General features: G+C 44.1%; 1 protein-coding gene across 2 annotated transcripts in view; it reads right to left on the bottom strand.

Moving 5' to 3' along the window:
• Nucleotides 1–19,526, bottom strand: part of HSPBAP1 (HSPB1 associated protein 1) — a 55,701-nt gene that overhangs the window by 15,808 nt on the left and 20,367 nt on the right. For both annotated transcript variants that reach the window (XM_002716812.5, XM_008266837.4), the window contains one exon: nt 6,153–6,334. In XM_002716812.5, coding sequence (XP_002716858.2) covers nt 6,153–6,334 — 182 coding nt within the window. The remainder of the gene's footprint in view (nt 1–6,152; nt 6,335–19,526) is intronic.

Genomic DNA, 19,526 nt, shown 5'->3' on the forward strand with positions numbered 1-19,526 from the left:
GTGAACCATCGGATGGAAGACCTCTCTCTCTTTCTCTCTCTCTGCCTCTCCTCTCTCTATAACTCTGACTTTAAAATAAATAAATAAATAAATAAATCTTAAAAAAAAAAAAGGATGATGGGCTGGCGCCGCGGCTCACTAGGCTAATCCTCCGCCTTGCGGTGCCGGCACACCGGGTTCTAGTCCCGGTCGGGGCGCCGGATTCTGTCCCGGTTGCCCCTCTTCCAGGCCAGCTCTCTGCTGTGGCCCGGGAGTGCAGTGGAGGATGGCCCAGGTGCTTGGGCCCTGCACCCCATGGGAGACCAGGAAAAGCACCTGGCTCCTGGCTCCTGCCATCGGATCAGTGCGGTGCGCCAGCCGCAGCGCATCGGCCGCGGCGGCCATTGGAGGGTGAACCAACGGCAAAGGAAGACCTTTCTCTCTGTCTCTCTCTCTCACACTGTCCACTCTGCCTGTCAAAAAAAAAAAAAAAAAAAAAAAAGATGATGTACTAGTTTTTACATTTTTTTAAACAAAGATTTACCTAATTATTTGAAAGATAGAATTACAGAGAGAGGAAGAGAGATATCTTCCAACTGCTAGCTCGCTGCCCAGGTGGTCACAACGGCAGGCTGAAGCCAGGGGCCAGGAGCTTCCTTAGGGTCTTTCATGTGGGTGGCAGGGGTCCAAGAACCTGGGCCATCCCCCGCCACTTTCCCAGGCCATTAACAGAGAGCTGGATCAGAAGTGCAGCAGCCGGGACATGAACTGTTGCCCATATGGGGTATCATAGTCACAGGCTACATCACAGTACTGGACTTGATACATTAGTTTTTAGAGGTCAGCTTAATCGTGTACCAAATGATACACTTACACATTAAAATATATGTGATTTTATTTTAAGTTACTGCCTTTAAAATTCTCCTTTACATTACAGGTAAGGCATTTTAATGTTTTTAAAAAATTACATGTGGAGATAATTATATCATCTAGAAATTGCATTTCAGGATCATAAAGAAAGTTGAGAACTACTCTATACTACATCTATTTAAATCATCATATACTTACTGACAACATCTGATACGCTGATAAGGCTGGAAACTCCAAAAAGAGTAGGAGAAAAACCCAATATTGGTCAGAAACAATAAATGTGGTACTTGAAAGCAATATAATTAACTATAATTACTATAAAAACTTATAATGGATAACTACTTCAATTTAAATTTCAAAAAGTCCCTTAAAAGGACATTAAACAATAGCAAGTACTTGAGTCTCTTATTTTTTTGAGGAAATTACCTTAGGTACATAATCAGAAATGAGGTAATTAACTCTACCCACTGATTGGGCCAGATAAACACCTACATTCTTTTTTCTTAAAAAAAAATTATTTATTTATTTGTAAAGCAGAGTTACAAAGAGAGAGGTGTTACAGAAAGGGAGAGGCAGAGTCAGAGAGAGAAGAGAGAAGTCTTCCATGCACTGGTTCACTCCCCAAATGGTCGCAATGGTCAGGGCTGGGCCAGACTAAAGCCAGGAGCCAGGACCTTCATCCAGGTTTCCTACATGGGTGCAGGGGTCCAAGGACTTGGGCCATCCTCCGCTGCTTTCCCGGGCACATTAGCAGGGAACTGGATTGGAGGCGGAGCAGCAGAGACTCAAACCAGTACCCATACGGGATGCCAGCATTGCAGATGGTGGCTTCACCCTTAACCCATTACCACAGTGTCAGCCCCTACTCCAAGCACATCTTAATCACCATGCCAAATGCCTGCTGCTATTCTTTTGCTCTTTAACAGCTTTACTGAGTATAACTGATGTACGATAAACAGCAAAATTTAAGGTGTGCAGCTGACGAATATTGACTTACGCATATATCCAAGGAACTATTGCTACCACACATATGACCAACAACTCCATCACGTGCAAGTTTCCCAATGTTCCTTCACAAACCATTTCTCCCTACACCCTCATTCTGACAACTGCTCTGCTTTCTGCCACAACAAATTAGTTTCCAAGTTCCAGAATTTTAAAGCAATGGAATCATAGAGTAACTATTCCTTTCTCATACTAACTAATCTACAACAAACTAAACCAAGTAGATCTCAAAGTAAACATCAAAACAGGAAGACCCCATGGCAAATACTTGCCCCACAGTCATTTCATCATGATAAAAAGTCAATTTTTCAAGAGGACACAATAACCCTAAACGTGTATGAACCTAATATTAAGTTTCAAAATGCAGAGGGCCAGAGTCGTGGCACAGTGGATTAAGCCGCCGTTTGCCACCCCAGCATCCCATATCAGAGTGCAGCTTCAAGTCCTGGCTACTCTGCTTCTGGTCCAGTGTCCTGCTAACCCACCTAGGAAAGCAGCAGAGGATGGTCCAAGTGCTTGGGCCCTGTTACCCATGTGGGATATCTGGCTGGAGTTCCTGTCGCCTGGTTTCAGCCTGGCCCAGACCTGGCTGTAGTGGCCATTTGTGGAGAGAATCAGTGGATGAAAGATCTCTCTCTCTCTGTCTCTCCCTCTTTTTCTGTCACTCTGCCTTTTAATAAATAAATAATCTTAAAAAAAAAGAAAGAAAGAAAAAGGAAATGGACCAACCTAAATTGAGAAAAAGACAAATACACAATTATTATTGGGGGACTTCAGTACCTCTCTCTAAATACTGCAGAGAGAAAACACACAGAAAATCAGTTACGGACACAGGAGATACAACAATCAACTGACTCAGCTGATACTTACACACTCCACCCAACAAGAGAATACACATTATTATCCAGTGTACGTAGGACATTTATCAAGGCTGTCTACATTCTGGCCCATAAAATGAATTTCAATGAATTTAAAAGCACTGAAATTACATAAGATCTGACCACAATGGAATTAAATCAGAAACCAATAGAATAAAGATAGCTGGAAAATACTCAAGTTTTTGGAAATTAAACATTGCTCTTCTAAATACTCAGTAAGTTAAAGAATAAGTCACAAGGGAAATGAGAAAATGCTTTCAAAAGAATAAAAATGAGCTTGGAAACTCTTATGTTGAAATACGTGCATCTGAGGGCTGGTGTTACGACACAGCAGATAACGCACTGTTTGCAATGCCTGCATCCCATATCAGTGTTCTGATTTCAGTCTCGTCTATTCTGCTTCCAATCCAGCTCCCTGCTAATGCCACAGAAGTGGCAATGATGGCCATGTGCTTGGGTCCCTGACACCCACGTGAGAGACACAGATGAAGCTCCTGACTCCTGGCTTCCGCCTGGCCCAACCCCGGCTGTTGTGGCCATTTGGGAGGGAACCAGCAGATGGAGGATCTCTCTCTCTCTCTCTCTTTCTCTGTCTCTCTGTCACTCTTTGAAATAAATAAAAGAAATCTTAAAAAAATTAAAAAGTCAGCTTAGTTATTATCTTAAATCATAAGAGAAACTCAAAGTAAATAAAAATTTTATTCTTTTAAAAACAAAAAGCAAAACGGAACTATGCCTGTTAAGACTGCTGCAGTGTAAGAGAAAAAAATCCACGATTGTATGAAGACTGTTAAAACACTTCTTCATTTTCCAGCTGCACACATCTGTGAGGCAAGATTTTCTTCCTATTCTTCAAACAAACCAACAAATTGCAACAGCTTGAATGGAGAAGCAGAGATGAGAGCTCAGCTGTCTTCGACAGTCAGCCTTGCCAAAATGTCAAACAATCCACTCCTCAAAGACGCTTATTTCTTAAAAAATGTTATTTATGTTAAATAAGATTATTTTTAATAGATATTTTGGAAACGGAGCATCTTTAATGTTTAACTACCCCGCCATTTTAAGGCAGAGGTACTAAGCTTGCAACAGGGGCTGGTGCTGTGGGATAATGAGTAAAGCTGCCACCTGTGACGCTGGCGTCCCGGATGGACATCGGTTCACGTCCTAGCTGTTCTGTTTCCAGTCCAACTCCCCTGCTAACATGCTTGGTAAAGCAGCAGAAGATGGCCCAAGTGCTTGGGGCCCTGAACCCACACGGGAGACCCAAAGAAGCTCCTGGCTCCTGGACTGGCCCAGCCCTAGCCGTTGCAGCCATTTGGGGAGTGAACCAGCAGATGGAAGGTCTCTCTCTCGCTCTCGCTCTCTTTCTGTCTCTTCCTCTCTGTAACTCTGCCTTTCAAATAAATAAATAAATCTTAAAAAAAAAAAGTTTGCAACAGTAATTAGTAAGATTTGATGACTACAGGAATTATAATGGTAAGAGGAAAACAACAGCTTAGCTCTTGTGATGTAAGAAGACTGGATGCTCAGAAAAACCCTGGATGGAAGATGATGCAGCATGAGCGGCCTTGGCTGCTCACAGCAGGACTAACTGCTAGCGTGAGCCGACAGAAAACTCACCCAGCTGAAAACACGAGATTTTCCGAGGGCTCCATTAGAATTCCAGCACACTACCAAAAGGCTGCCTTTATTTACAAGCGCTCTTGCTGGACAGGTCATATGTCTTGCCTAGTGCTGCCATGCCCGGATGGGACAGATCAACGACGGGGTCAGGTGAGAGATCTATGCAAGGCAGAAGGAACCTGGACACAGCAGAGATGGCGGTCTTTAGTCCTATCTGCAGAGCGCCCGCGGGTCTGCACGTGACGCTGCCGGCACGGCAGTACTGGAAGCTCTGTCGGCAGGCCACCTGCATTACGCCGCCCGCGGCTCGGTTGTATCATCTTAGAAAACGCTTACGTAACTTCTTTGTGCCTCGCTTTTCTTAAGAGGGTAATCATTAAGTCACAGTGTTACTCTACAGTCTGTAAATATAAGCATTACAAAAGTGCTAGGAACAAGTACTTATATGAATGTATGTGTTTGTGTGTGTGTATATACCTATATATATATATCTCAAGTGGTGCACATATACATTAATATAGAGATACAGATCAATATATTACTATCAAGCAATGTTTTGCCTGAAATAGGGAGCAAAAATGTACTAACTAATCTCCATCACGGTGGGAGTACGAGAAACATAGCAAATCCTCTAGGAGTGAACTCTGAGCTCTCCAAGCAGCAGGGGTAAAGACTGAGATCACAACTAAGGGTGGCAGGAAAAACCGCCTCCAAAACCCAAGCAAAAAAGGGAGAAAATAATGCATTTGGTATGGAGTTTGGAATTAGAGGCATTTCCTAATGCTTGCAAAGCCAACACATTTCTTTCATGGCTGTGAGAATAAAAAGACACCCTCAACCAACATTTTAATAAATAGTAAAATCTGAGCAAACATTTACCAAAATATGTAATAAAGGGAAGCTACAAAACAGTGGTAGTTATGATTGCTACGTGAACACTGCCATCTACACTTTGACTCAAAGTACAAAAGAAGAAGGCAGGCTGAAGGGAGAACTCCTCTGGGACCCCTGTGGCAGCAGGCAGCATGGCGAAACCACTCCAGGACAGGACAGGGCAAGACAAAGGGCTCTGGGGCCTTGGCCTGACTGGAGGCAAAGTCCCCCAAGCACCCTCCTTCCCCTTTGTGGAACCCACAGCAAGGAGCTTGCAAAAACACCCCACTTTGTCAGTTTGAGGTTACAAACAAAACGAAGCGAAACACTTAAAAGAGGATCTGGCAGTCTGCAAACTGTTGTCAGTTACGTGAACACGAGGCAGAGAACTTCCACATTCTTCCCTCTGCAAGTCGCTGCACGCAGCTATGGGGCTTCTACCTCCGCGAGCCTGGAGCCCAGCATTCTCTGTCCCACAAGCCCATGGCTGCACCACGCCCCCAGAGCTACAGAGATGACAAGGCTGGCCCTGGGAACCTCAGGGACAGCTTCCTCCTGTGAGCACCTCTGCACCTCTACCTGCCTCACCCACAGAACGAGAGCCCCTATGTAGGGCGGGAGGAAATGACGTCACTCCACTAGCTATGCTTCTACTACACTCTAAACCGGCCCAGGCACTGGTCAAGAGCAAAGGAAGGGTGTGTGGGAAGTCTGGGGCCAGGAAATGAGCAAGGGTTGCCAACTGGGTGAGCCACAGACGCTAACTTGGCTTCAGAGGGAAAAACAGCCCAGACTACTTACGTAAGCAACTACTTACATAAGCCAAAGGCAGTGAGGGGAGAAGGGACCGGGGAGACTCTCGCTTGTGAACTTTTCTCAAGAACAAATTCTCACCGAGATTAAGAGGACTATATACGGACTTACCTGGAAAACATCCGTCTTATCTTCAAATAGATTGACAAAATACTTATAGTCAGCATAAGCCCAGAATTTGGAGTGATCGTAGTCTGCAAACGGTCCAGAAAGACTAGACTGTTCACAGTTCCAAGTCAGGAACTCTTCGAGTGTGGCATCTACGTAACTACATGTAGTTTCAAACTGCGGAGCTGCAATGCAAGAGAAGGCAACTTTCAACATGCTGTGAACATGGTTTCTAAGTATTGCTGTTTTTTAAAAGAAGATTAATTTCAATCAAGAGAGTTAACTAATATTTAACAAGAAATAAAATTTTATTTTGTACATGCTATATAATTAGAACTATTTACAATACTTACAGTAGTCAAGATTAAACATAAATGCAAGACAACACAATGTATGGGGCAGGTATCTGGTTAGAACTCTGGTTAGGATACCCATGTCCCAGATTTCATATCACAGTGCCTGGGTTAGGCTTCTGACTTGGGTTCCAGACTCCAGCTTCCTGCTAATGTGAACCCTGGGAGACTGTGGTGATAACTCAAGCAATCGGGTTCCTGCCACCCATGTGGGACACCTGAACTGTTTGTGGCTCCCGGTTTTGGGCACTCCCCACCCCCACCATTGTGGGTATTTGGGGTGTGAATCAGTGGTGGGAGCTTTGTCTCTCTCCCTCTACATTTCTCAAATATATAATGGTTCAACTTATTTATTGCAGCGCAATTTAGTAACCCAGTGGAATACTTTAGATCATCAATTCTCCAAGATCCTTTCAGGGGACCTGTGAGGTCCAAACTATTTTCATAATAATACAAAGGCACTGTGCCTTTTCTGCTCTCATTCTCACCCCAGGACACCATGCAGTTCTCCAGAGGCTACATGACCTGTGCTGATGTCACTGCTCTGACAGATGGCGGAACATGTGCTTAGGTTCTTGTGTTTAAAACACCTCATTTTCATCTTTTAAAATTATTTTATTTACTTAAAAGGCGAAGAGACAGAAACAGATAGAGATCACCTAGCCTCTGGTTCATACTTCAAATGCCAGCAACAGCAGGGACTGGGCCAGGTTGAAGCCAGGAGCTGGGAACTCAATTAGAGTCTCCCACACATGGGTGGCAGAGACCCAATTACTGGAACGATTACTGCTGTCTACTATGATGCACACGATGGGAAAGTGAAATGAAGCTAGGACTTGAACCCAGGTACTCTGATATGAGATGCAGGTGTCCCAACAGCCCAACAGGTATCTTAACAAGTACTCCCACCCCATTTTGCCTTTTTTTTTTTTTTTTTTAAGATTTATTCATTTATTTGAAAAGCAGAGTTAGAGAGAGAGAGAGAGAGAGAGAAATCTTCCACCTGCTGGTTCACTCCAAGTGGCTACAACAGCCAGGGCTATGCCAGGCCAAAGCCAGGAGTTTCATCTGGGTCTCCCATGTTGGTGGCAGGGGCCCAAGCACTTCGGCCTTCTTCTGCCGCTTTCCTAGGCACATTAGCAGGGAGCCAAATCAGAAGCAGAGTAGCCAAGACATGAACTGGCACACATGTGGAATGTAGGTATTGCAGGTGGTGGCTTAACTTGCCACGCCATAATGCCAGTTCCCATTTTGTTTCTAATATGGTAAGTATCACAAGATACAATCCATATCAGCAAAATCTCATTGGAGTACTCAATAATTTTTAAGTGTAAAGGGATCATGAGATCAAAAGTTTGAAAAGCACTGCTTTAGGTTAAAAGCAAACAAAAAAGGAACAACAAAAATTGTTTTTTGAAATCTTCTAAATCTTGAAGTGGACAATGACAATTTAAAGCCTGTTCATTTATTCATTAACTCATTTATTTCAGAATAATTTATTAAGCAAATAATTAATAATTAGTATTGTGCTCAGGCTGGTAGAAACATAAAAGTAATAGATGATACTCCTGAGTTTAGAATCTATTTAGCCAGACATAAAGCCTTTACTAGGATAATAGAGAACGTGAGGCACCATATAATTAAATGTGAAATTCTACGCCACAGACATTTAGGAAAAGGCAAAGGCACTGGAGATGAGGGTGGCTCAGAAAGGCATTGAGAGGTCTGTTGTCTGTCCACAGTGGTCTGTTATTAAGGGTATGACTCCAGTGACTCTAGACTGGAGTCTTGGATTAATATAACAACTGTTCTGAAACAGCAAGCAAACTCTTATTATTATTGCTACTGTTCGTAGCCAACAGAATATTTCAAATGAACACAGGGAAGCTAATATCTAAGAAATCTTTCTGATGACTTCCTTGGTACAGCATGGAATTCTGAGAAAATACAGACCACTTGGCACAGTGTCTGCTACACAGCAGGTATTCAGTAAACCTAAGGCACCATTATTCATTCTTCTCATTCATTCAGATTTATGCGCACCTCTTTAAAGGTTAGCTGAATTGGTGGTTGAAGAAGGGTATTTAAACTCTTCTTTTAACAGCTTTTATCTTTTTTAAAAAAATATTTTTCATTTTATTTGAAGGGCATACACACACACACACACACAGAGGGAGGGAGAGGGGGAAGGGTAGAGGGAGAGAGACTGAATGACTGATTTTCCATCCACTGATTCACTCCTTAAATGTCCACAACAACCAGGGCTGGGCCAAGCTGAGCCAGGAGCCTGAACTGCATCCTCTAGGTCTCCCATGTGGGTGGCAGGGGCCCAGGGACTTGAGCCTGATGGTGCACATTAACAAGGCTGTTGGAATCAACAGACGAGCTAGAACTCCAACCCAGGCACTGAGATGGATGGGATGCACGCCTTCCAAGCAGCAACAAATGCCCACCCCAAAGGCTCAGGATTATCCAATTACCCTGTCCCTTCTTTTTCCTAAAACCACAGAATGACAGAGAGATAACAGGGGCAGGGCGGATGTCAGTGAATTATCCCACTTCATCAGTAAGTCACCTGGCTTGAGAAGCAGGAGAACTTTACTCTGGCACATTTATCTAAAACTTAAAAACCTATATATTCAAGAAGAACTTAAATCTTGATAAATTTTTGTGACACACTTAAAACAGTGCCTGGCACACTACAACCCATCAATACATACTGGCTCTCAATACTACTGACATCATGGGGAACTTACTGTAACAGGATGGGAGTACATCAGTTTAACGCTGACAAACAAAACTGCAAGTGGCAAGAAAGTGTCAGGATGCCGGGAAACAGGAGTCATTTATAAATCACTTCCGCAAACTCCATGGTACACCTGAACACATCAGCCTATCCCACATGCTTTTCCTTTGTGGGAGTCAATCCAGTTGACCCTCAGAACACTAATGCTGCTGGCTGAGCCACCTGTCCCTGGGGTGGACTCGGTGGGCCTTTCCCGGGAGGTCAGTTACACAGGCAAGTCTGCACGGCAGTCCCAGAACCTGGCCTTGTGAAAGGACTTCATTTTCCCACAGGGCAAGTGTGGGGAGCAAACCGGACTAGACTGAGTTACTGGAATTAAGACTTATTCTATGCATCTGCTCTCCCACAATATGGCGCTGGGAGAGAAGTAAACAGCTTCCGCACAGCTGCCTCCAGTTCAACTAATAAACTGTAGGACTTGCTCCTGGTTGGAGGAGAGCAGCGTACTCGGCGTGTGGGCAGCCGAGTTAGGATTGGCGGAGGAGGACTATAAAGGAGGAGAGAGACGGCATGCACCAGGAACATCTATGGGGAACATCTAAGGGAACCCGTGCAGCCCCCGAGAGAACCGGCCGGCGGTGTGCCGCTCCCCTGCGGAAGTGGGGAATGTGGCCAGGGGGAGCTGCCCTTCCACAGAGGTGGAAGGGATAGTAGCCAACCCGGGAAGAACCAGCAGCAAACCCGGGGAGGGCCGAGCAGACGAGAGAACAGCGCAGGGTCCTGTGTCGTTCCTCCACGAAGAGGGGGAGCGACAGGCAAGTTCTGCACATTAAAAATCTAAGCAGGTAAAAATCACACATGAGAGCTATTACTGTCAGGGGAAAATTACAACGAATGGAATGAGTGGAAATGACAGGCCCTCTGCATTTACACAATGATTTCAAAATAGCATCTTTTCACTCGGTCCTGGTAGCAACCGCACCAGAGGTCCTCCTGTGATTTTGTTTTAATGACAATTTCTCTCGGGGTAGTGTGGTTGTTTTCCTAATTTACTTTTTGCAATGGAATTATTCCTTCCTAATTTCATAATTATTGCTCTTTCATTTAATTTTGAAGCAGCCTAGGCAGCTATAACATTCTTCCACCTACTGGGAAGGGTTAGCTAAGACGCTCAACTAAGTTCAGAATATACAAATTGAGCTGCCTTCAGCTCTCAGAAAAAGGCATTCTATCACACTTTTAGCACAGCAGGAGAACAAACATTTCTCCATTTTGTTAGGCTTTCATCATCTTACAAACAGGAGACAATGGATGAGGTGTGAGCTCTAAACAGGACATTTGAGCGTATTCCACTTCCCTAACTCAGATGTTTAGCTTTATTTCCATAATTCCTTGTCAAATTACCAGCTGAGGTTCAGCACTGCCACTGAGCACATATCTTGATGAATGAATTTAGTTCAAAATGGTTTCAAAGACATATGCAATATTCATCATTTGTTTCATAAAATGAACTAAGGAATATATTATAATTTAGAATGCCACTTATTAGGGTCAGTGTTAAGCCATAGTAGGTTAAGCCATCTCCCTCAACACCGGCATCCCGTATGGGTGCTGGTTTGAGTCCTGGCTGCTCCACTTCCAATCCAGTTCCCTGCTAATGTACCTGGGAAAGCAGTGGAAGATGGCCCAAATGCTTGGGCCCCTGTACCCATGTGGGAGACCTGGAGGAAGCTCGCTCTCTCTCTCTCTCCTTCTTTCTCTGAAACTCTGCCTTTCAAATACACTTTAAAAAGGGAAAAAATGCCACTTATTATTCTTTTTTAAAACTTCTCCCAGGAACTTTTTTTAAAGATTTATTTATTTATTTGAAAGGAAGAGTTAGAGAGAGAGACAGAGAGAGATATCTTCTATCTTCTGGTTCACTCTCCAAATGGGCTGATCCGAAGCCAGGAGCCAGGAACTTCTGCCATTGCTTTCCCAGGTCATTAGCAGTGAGCTGGACTGTAAGTGCCAGAGCCACAGGTCTCAGCTTTACTTGGCCATAGGGCCGGCCCAAGATGCCACTTATTAACACTAGTATTTCAAGCATCCTAGAAAAATTCCAACCCAAATCTAAAATGGAAAACGGAAATAAGAAATAGACTCAACAAAGAGAAAACACAGTTATTGTTATTTATAAGATCATATGCCTGTCTACCTAGATAACTGGATAAGAACCAACAAAAAGTATCTAAACTAGGAAGTGGCTGGGTACAAAATAAACACACAATTCACAACAATGCAGGTGAAATGGGAGGACACTGTGTTAAATGAGACAAGTCAGGCACAGGAAGACAAATACCACGGGTTCCCACTCTGTGGAATCTGAAAGGTTGATCTCGAAGTGGAGAATAAAATAGAGGTTACCAGAGCTTGAGAAGGCTGTGGGGGAGTGGGAGGGGTCTTGGAGAGATGATGATGAATACGTTCAGAGAGGCAGCTGGATGGGAGGAGTCCTCCTGTGTTATAGCACAGAATAACTGGGGTTGACAACAATTAATTGTGTATTCCCAAACAGCTGGTAGAGAGGATTCTAAATGTTCCTAATAGAAAGACATAATAATTGTTTGAAGTGACAGCTATAACAGTTCACCAGATTTGATCATTACACATTACGAACACATGTAAGAGTACTTCAAAGTCTATGGAAAAACAGGATTAAAAGATACATTTTCGGCCAGCGCTGCGGTTCACTAGGCTAATCCTCCGCCTGTGGCGCCAGCACCCTGGGTTCTAGTCCCGGTTGGGGTGCTGGTTCTGTCCCGGTTGCTCCTCTTCCAGTCCAGCTCTCTGCTGTGGCCTGGGAAGGCAGTGGAGGATGGCCCAAGTGCTTGGGCCCTGCACCCGCCTGGGAGACCAGGAGGAAGCACCTGGCTCCTGGCTTCGGATCAGCGCAGTGCGCCAGCCATAGCAGCCATTTGGGGGGTGAACCAACGGAAGGAAGACCTTTCTCTCTGTCTCTCTCTCTCTCTAACTCTGCCTGTCAAAAATAAATAAATAGTTACATTTTCATGCAAAGCCAATTTGAAATCTATGCAGCTTTTTTATAATATGCATTATCCATGAACTTTTAAAGCTCCTCATGTTGAAATGTCACACTGTACCCAACAAATATGTGCAATATGTGCCAATTAGAAATAAAATAAAATATATTTTAAGAGGTGGGCATTTGTCCTGGTGGTTAAGATGCTCGCTGGGTCCCTGCCAACCATGTAGGAGATCTGGAACCAGTTCCCCAGCTCCTGACTTTGGCCTGGCCCAGCCCAGACCCAGCCATTGTAGGCACTTGGAGAGTAAACCTGGAGATGAGAGACTTCTCTCTATCTCCCCACCCCTGACCCCCTGACAAACACACACATACACACACACACACACACACACACACACACAGAAATATTTCCTTCATAGCAATCAAAAACACATTTGTTTTTCAAAAGATTTATTTATTTATTTGAAAGGCAGAGTGATAGGGAGAGACAAAGATATCTTCCATCCACTGGTTTCCTCTCCAAATGGCCACGAGCCAGGACCCAGGAACTCCATCCTGATCCATCTTCTGTTGCTTTCCTAAGTGCATTAGCAGGGAGCTGGATAGGAAATGGAACTGTGGCAGAGGTCTTTGTCTTTTAATTAATCCTGTTTCTAACTGACATGATTAAAGTAGTGGAAGAGCCCTTCCCAACATCAAAAGAAGAAAAAGAGAGGCATCTGTCCTGGGAATGAAATGTAGTTGTCATCTGCTTGCCTGTGAATGCTTCAGCTGTAGACCCTATCTGCTTATATGTACCCATTTCACGTTCTGTTTGTTAGCACAGAATAATGATGTTAACCCTTGCCAGCCAGCAGACGGCTCAGTATGTATGTGGAAAAATCATCATCAGTAACTACCTTCTCAGGTGCAGTATTGTATACATCCAATCACATCTATGCATGTAACCATATAAGGGAGACGAAGAGGCTAAAATCATATATAAGGGAATACCTCTCTTTGTTTGGGGCTCAGGCTTGTGGATAAGAAATTCCACCTGGGCCTTATGCCAGCATAAAAGACTACTTCCTGTTAAAAGGCCTTCGTGTCTTGTCTCGGTACACAAATCCTGCTACAGAAAAGCTGGGACTTGAACTAGGTGTTCCAATATGAGATGCTGGCATCACAAGCAGTGGCTTAACCTGCTGCACCACGATACCAGTCCCAGACATTTACAGTGTTTTAAGAAATGTTGACCTCTATGAAAAGTAAAAATCTTTTTATGGAGAAACAAATAAACTTGGTAAGTGAAGATAACATGTTCCTCTGTACAGAGACAATAATTTTTAATAAATTAATTATACAGAAATTAAGGAATTTTCATTTTAAATTCCCACAGGGTTTCTTTAAAATGAACACTTTATAACTCTAAAATTTATCTAGACAGGCACCCCGGGTTCTAGTCCCGGTTGGGGCTCCTGATTCTGTCCCGGTTGCTCCTCTTCCAGGCCAGCTCTCTGCTGTGGCCAGGGAGTGCACTGGAGGATGGCCCAAGTACTTGGGCCCTGCACCCCATGGGAGACCAGAATAAGTACCTGGCTCCTGTGGATCTGAACCAGTGGAATCGGATCGGCGCAGCGCACCAGCCGTGGTGGCCATTTGAGAGGTGAACCAATGGAAAAAGGAAGACCTTTCTCTGTCTCTCTCTCTCTCTCTTGCTGTCTAACTCTGCCTGTCAAAAAAAAAAAAAAAAGAAATTAAAAAAATTTATCTAGACAAAATTCCCATAATATTTCAGAAAGAAGAGGAATAGAAATTGAGAGAAGAGCAGTGGTTATCAGCAGCTGGCACCAAGGGCGCGAAGAAGGAGTTGGAAGGCTGGTCAACGTGCACTAAACCACAGAGGAGCAGGTTCTGGGTTCTAGTGCACAGTAGGGTGACCGCAGATGATGAGAATGTCCTACACATTTCACAAAACCTGGAAGACAGGATTCTGATTATTTCTACCCCCCAAAATGACCAATGTTTGAGCAGACAGATATGCTCAGCCTGATTTGAGTGTTATGTAATGTGTACATGTATTGCAACATACATGCTACATCAAATAAATACAAACAACTTTTATGTGCCAATTAAAAAAGAAAAATAGAGACAGCCATTGTGGCACAACAGGTTAAGCCACCACTTGGGACATCTGCATCTCCAGTCAATGTGCCTGAGTTTGGGTCTCACCTCTGCTGCAGATCCAGCTCTATGCTAATACACCTGGGAGGCAGCAGGTGCTGGGCCAAGCGCTTGGTTCCTGCCACTTGCGTGAACGACCCGGATGGAGTTCATGGCTCCTGGCTTCAGCCTCGGTCAGCCGTGGCTATTGCAGGCATTTCAGGAAATTTTCTCTCTGTATCTCACTTTCTCTGTTACTCTGCCAAAAGAGAAAGAAAGGGAAAGAAGCGAGGGGAGGGCGAAAAGGTAGACAGGCAGGCAAGCAAGCAATTAGGGAAAATTAATTGTACTTTCAAATATTTGAAACATGTATACAAGTGTCAACATTTTTTTTTTTGTTTTAAAGATTTATTTATTTATTTTAAAGTCAAAGTTACATGGAAAGAGAAGGAGAGGCAGAGAGAGAGAGGTCTTTCATCCACTGGTTCACTCCCCAGATGGCTGCAACAGCCAGAGCTGTGCCGATCCAAAGCCAGGAGCCTGGAGCTTCTTCCAGGTCTCTCATGCGTGTGCAGGGGCCCAAGCACTTGGGCCATCCTCTACTGCTTTCCCAGGCCATAGCAAAGAGCTGGGTTGGAAGTAGAGCAACCATGTCTCCAACTTGCTCCCATATGGGATGCCAGCACTGCAGGCAGCGGCGTTACCTGCTACGCCACAGTGCTGGCCCCAAAATAATGTTTTTAAATAGTCTTATCTGCCCCCAAATTTAATATGTGGCCTAGAAACTGATGTTGGAATATATAAGAATACAGTAATTTAATAAAGGTGTTTTTCAAAGACAATAGGCCAAAAAAGGATTAAGTATATGGTACTGGGATAAAAGTTTCCAACTTAACTATTTGCAAAAATATTCAGTGAATACCAAATACCAAAACATATATAAAATGGATAGAGCAAAATTTTTGAAAGAAAATCATTAAGCCATTAGAATATTAGAAATGTATATATTTTCAGGGCACAGAAGGAATTTAAGAATAAAATGAGAATTAAAATGTTAATAAAGCATTACTTGGTTTGACTTAGAAATGTGCCAGGGGATTCCAATACAATCCCATCAAGGTGGCATGTACCAATGCCATCTCACTAGTCCCAGTGATCAATTTCAGGTCACAATTGATCATACTGATAGGTCTAAGAGTCAAAGGGATCACACAAACAAGATTAGTGTCTGCTAATACTAACTGATAGAATCAAAAAGGGAGAGAACGATCCATCATGGGAAGCGGGATACACAGCAGACTCATAGAATGGCAGATGTCCTAAATAGCACTCTGGCCTCAGAATCAGCACTTAAGGCATTTGGATCTGGCTGAAGAGCCCATGAGAGTATTTTAGGCATGGAAATCCAAGACACTCTGGCAAAAACAAAACAAAACAAAACAAACAAACAAAAAAAAACAAAACCCAAATGAAAGATCTCTGCAAGTGAGATCCCAGTGGAAAGAACGGGCCATCAAAGAAGGAGGTACCTTTCTCTGAAGGGAGGAGAGAACTTCCACTTTGACTATGACCCTGTCGGAATAAGATCGAAGTCGGCGAACTCAAAAAGCTTCCATAGCCTTGGCAACTCATGACTAGAGCCTAGGGAGATTACTGACGCCATAAACAAGAATGTCAAATTGTTAAGTCAACAACAGGAGTCACTGTGTACTTACTTCTCATGTGGGATCTGTTCTTAATGTGTTGCCCAATGTGAAGTAATGCTCTAACTAGTACTGAAACAGTATTTTACACTTTGTATTTCTGTGTAGGTGAAAACTGATGAAATTTTTACTTAATATATACTAAATCGATCTTCTGTACATAAAGAGAATTGAAAATGAATCTTGATGTGAATGGAATGGGAGAGGGAGCGGGAGATGGGAGGGGTGCGAGTGGGAGGGAAATTATGGGGTGGGGGGAGCCACTGTAATCCATAAACTGTACTTTGGAAATCTATATTTACTAAATAAAAAAATAAAATAAAAAATAAAAATGTAAAAGAGAGAAGCAAAAATGAAAAATAAACTGGGAAACATATTAGTAACAATACAATATTGTGTTTAAAGTCTTTTCTATATTTTTATTTATCTGAAAGGCAGAGAGCTAGACAAGCAGAGATCGTCCATCCACTGATTCACTCCCCAAATACCCACAACAGCCAGCACTGGGACAGGCTGAAGCCAGGAGCCAGGAATTAACTCCAGATCTCCCACATGGTCTGGCAGGGACCCAACTACTTGAACCCAACTCCACCTGCTGCCTTCCAGAGTGTGTGTTAGCAAGAAGCTAGAACTGGGAGCAGAGCCGGAACTCAAACCCAGGGAGGCAGTCCATGAGAGATGGGCATCACGAGTGGCACCTGAGCTGCTGTGCCGATGCCTGCCCCGAGTAAGCATTTTTCAAGACACAGCTCACGAGACCTGGAAGCAGCTCCTGGCTTCTGGCTTCATTCTGGCCCAACCCCAGACATTGTGGCCATTTGGGGAGTGAACCAGCAGATGGAGGATCTCTCTCTCTTTTTCTTTCTAACTCTGCCTTCCAAATAAATAAAATAAATCTTTGGGGAAAAAAAAGATACACCCCAGTTTTGCAAAAGAGTGGCAAAACACATACAGTCACATGTTCTATTTTTTAAAGATTCATTTATTTATTTGAGAAACAGAATAAGAGAGAGAGAGAGAGAGAGAGAGAGAGAGAATTTTGCATCCACTGGTTCACTCCCCAAACAGCCCTGACAGTCAGGGCCAAGCCAGGCTGAGGCTAGGAGCCTGAAACTCCATTTGGGTCTCCTGACAGGTATACCTATCAGGGGCCCAAGCACTGGGCCATCATCTGATGCTTTCCCAGGCACAGTAGCAGGGAGCTGGATTGGAAGCAGAGCAGGAAGAACCGGAACTGGTGCTCATGGAGGATGGCACTGTCTGTCGCAGGCTACTGCTTGACCTACTGTGCCACAATGCCTGCCCCACAGGTTCTGATAAACTGTACATGCCACCTTTCTGCAGAGCTGGGTCGTATGTATCAAAAGCCTTTCATTCTTTACAATACAAACATCTGAATGTCCATTAATACTCAGCCCATGATGACACAGGGCCCTGGCCCTCACACACATGACCTTCTGGAGGGGAAGAGATTTTAATCAGGTAATTACTTACACAACTCACTGTGTTTATAACTGTACTACGTGTTACCAAGAAAAACAAGTTGTTCTGAGATAAGGTGACAGTCACACCTGATTAAAGGGGTGGGGAGGCTATGCATGGTCAGGTTAACATCTTGAAGAAGCAGAGGAATTAACCAGCTGGGGGAAGGGAAACAGAGGAGAACGGTTAGACTCAGGCACCCACATACACGCAGGCCCTGAAGTAGGAAGAAGAACACCCCTGGACATAGGGAAGCTGAAGAAACATCCATCTGGCCTGACCTCAGGGAGCGAATGAGCTGCACCTTCCACACTGCAACAGAAACTCTGGTCTTCAGCCTGAGGAATGGAAGGTCAAGGAAGGGTTTTAGGCAGAAATAAGGAAAAAAATCTGCTCTTTAAAAAAGTGGTCTTTGGGGGCCTGGCGCTGAGGCATAGCGGATAAAGCCACGGCCTGCAGTGCTGGCATCCCACACGGGCGCCGGTTCGAATCCCAGCTGTTCCACATCTGATCCAGCTCTCTGCTTTAGCCTGGGAAAGCAGTGGAAGATGGTCCAAGTCCTTGGGCCCCGGCACCTTCATGGGAGGGTGCTGGAAGAAGCTCCTGGCTCCTGGCTTCGGAATGGTGCAGCTCTGGCCATTGTGACCAATTGTGGGGGTGAACCAGCGGATGGAAGCTCTCTCTCTCTCTGCCTCTCCTTCTCTCTCTGTGTAACTCTTTTAAATAAATAAATCTTAAAAAAAAAAAAAAAAAAAAAGTGGTCTTTGGTGACGGTACGAAGAATGGCCTGGGGCAGGGAGGGCGGAGGGACCAGAGGGGTGAGACTACTGCAACCACGGGGTGGGGAGAGCAGGGTGATGCCGACCAGAGAAGCAGGTGGATGCTGGACACTTAGACAGCAAGTCACCGAGTCACAAGACAGCAGAACAACGAGGTCACAGGCATGACTCAGAGGTCTCCGGTGGGGAGCTTCACACACAGCACTGGGCGGAGGAACACGTTCCTGCCCTCTGGCCCGGGAATTCTCCTTCTAGGAATCTCCTCAGGAAATCATCAGAGACTTGGTCACCATCACTTTGGAAACATGTCATTTTATATATTTAAAACCTGTAAGCAATCTAGATAATCAAAACAGAAAAATTGAACTGCTTTCCCAGGCACATTAGCAGGGAACCAGATCAGAAGTGGAGTAGCTGGGACTTGAACCGGTGCCCATATGGGATGCTGGCACTGCAGGCCAGGGTTTTAATCCGCTGTGTTACAGTGCTGGCCCTGTCTTTCCGTTTTTAAAATTTTCTGTATATTGAAGAAATGATACTTTCAAAATTATTTGTTTTAAAATAACATTTGTTGTATGCTTACTATGCACTAGGGACTATTCTAAATGCTTCAAGCATATAAAATCTTTGGTCCTGAAAATATTTCTAACATACAGGAAAGGTAACTGGCTTGCCCAAAGTTGCATAGTAAGCCAAAATTTGAGGCCATCCAGGCTGACTGCGGTATCAGTTCTCTTATACCATTTCCCTAAGCTGCCTGTGGAAGTGTTGCATTTAAATTTTAACATTTTTTATTTCTTTTCATTTAAAGTCTATTTTCATTATATTTGAAAGGTAGAGAACGCAAGAGATTTCATCCACTGGCTCACTGCCCAAATGCTGGGGCTGTGCCAGGATGAAGCCAGGAAGTGGAAACTCAGTCCAAGTCTCCATGTGGGTGGCAATGACTCAATTATTTACGCCATCACCTGCTGCTTCCCACAGTAAGCATTAGCAGGACGCTGAATGGGAGGCAGAGGAGTCGGGACTCCAACGTACGCACTCCAACCTGGGAGTACCAAGCAGTGGTTTAACAGCTGTGCCAAACACCTGCCCCTCAGAGAAATAACTGTTTTCTTTTTTTAAATAGATTTATTTATTTATT

Source organism: Oryctolagus cuniculus, chromosome 4, assembly GCF_964237555.1.
Source record: "Oryctolagus cuniculus chromosome 4, mOryCun1.1, whole genome shotgun sequence".
Lineage (NCBI taxonomy): Eukaryota > Metazoa > Chordata > Mammalia > Lagomorpha > Leporidae > Oryctolagus > Oryctolagus cuniculus.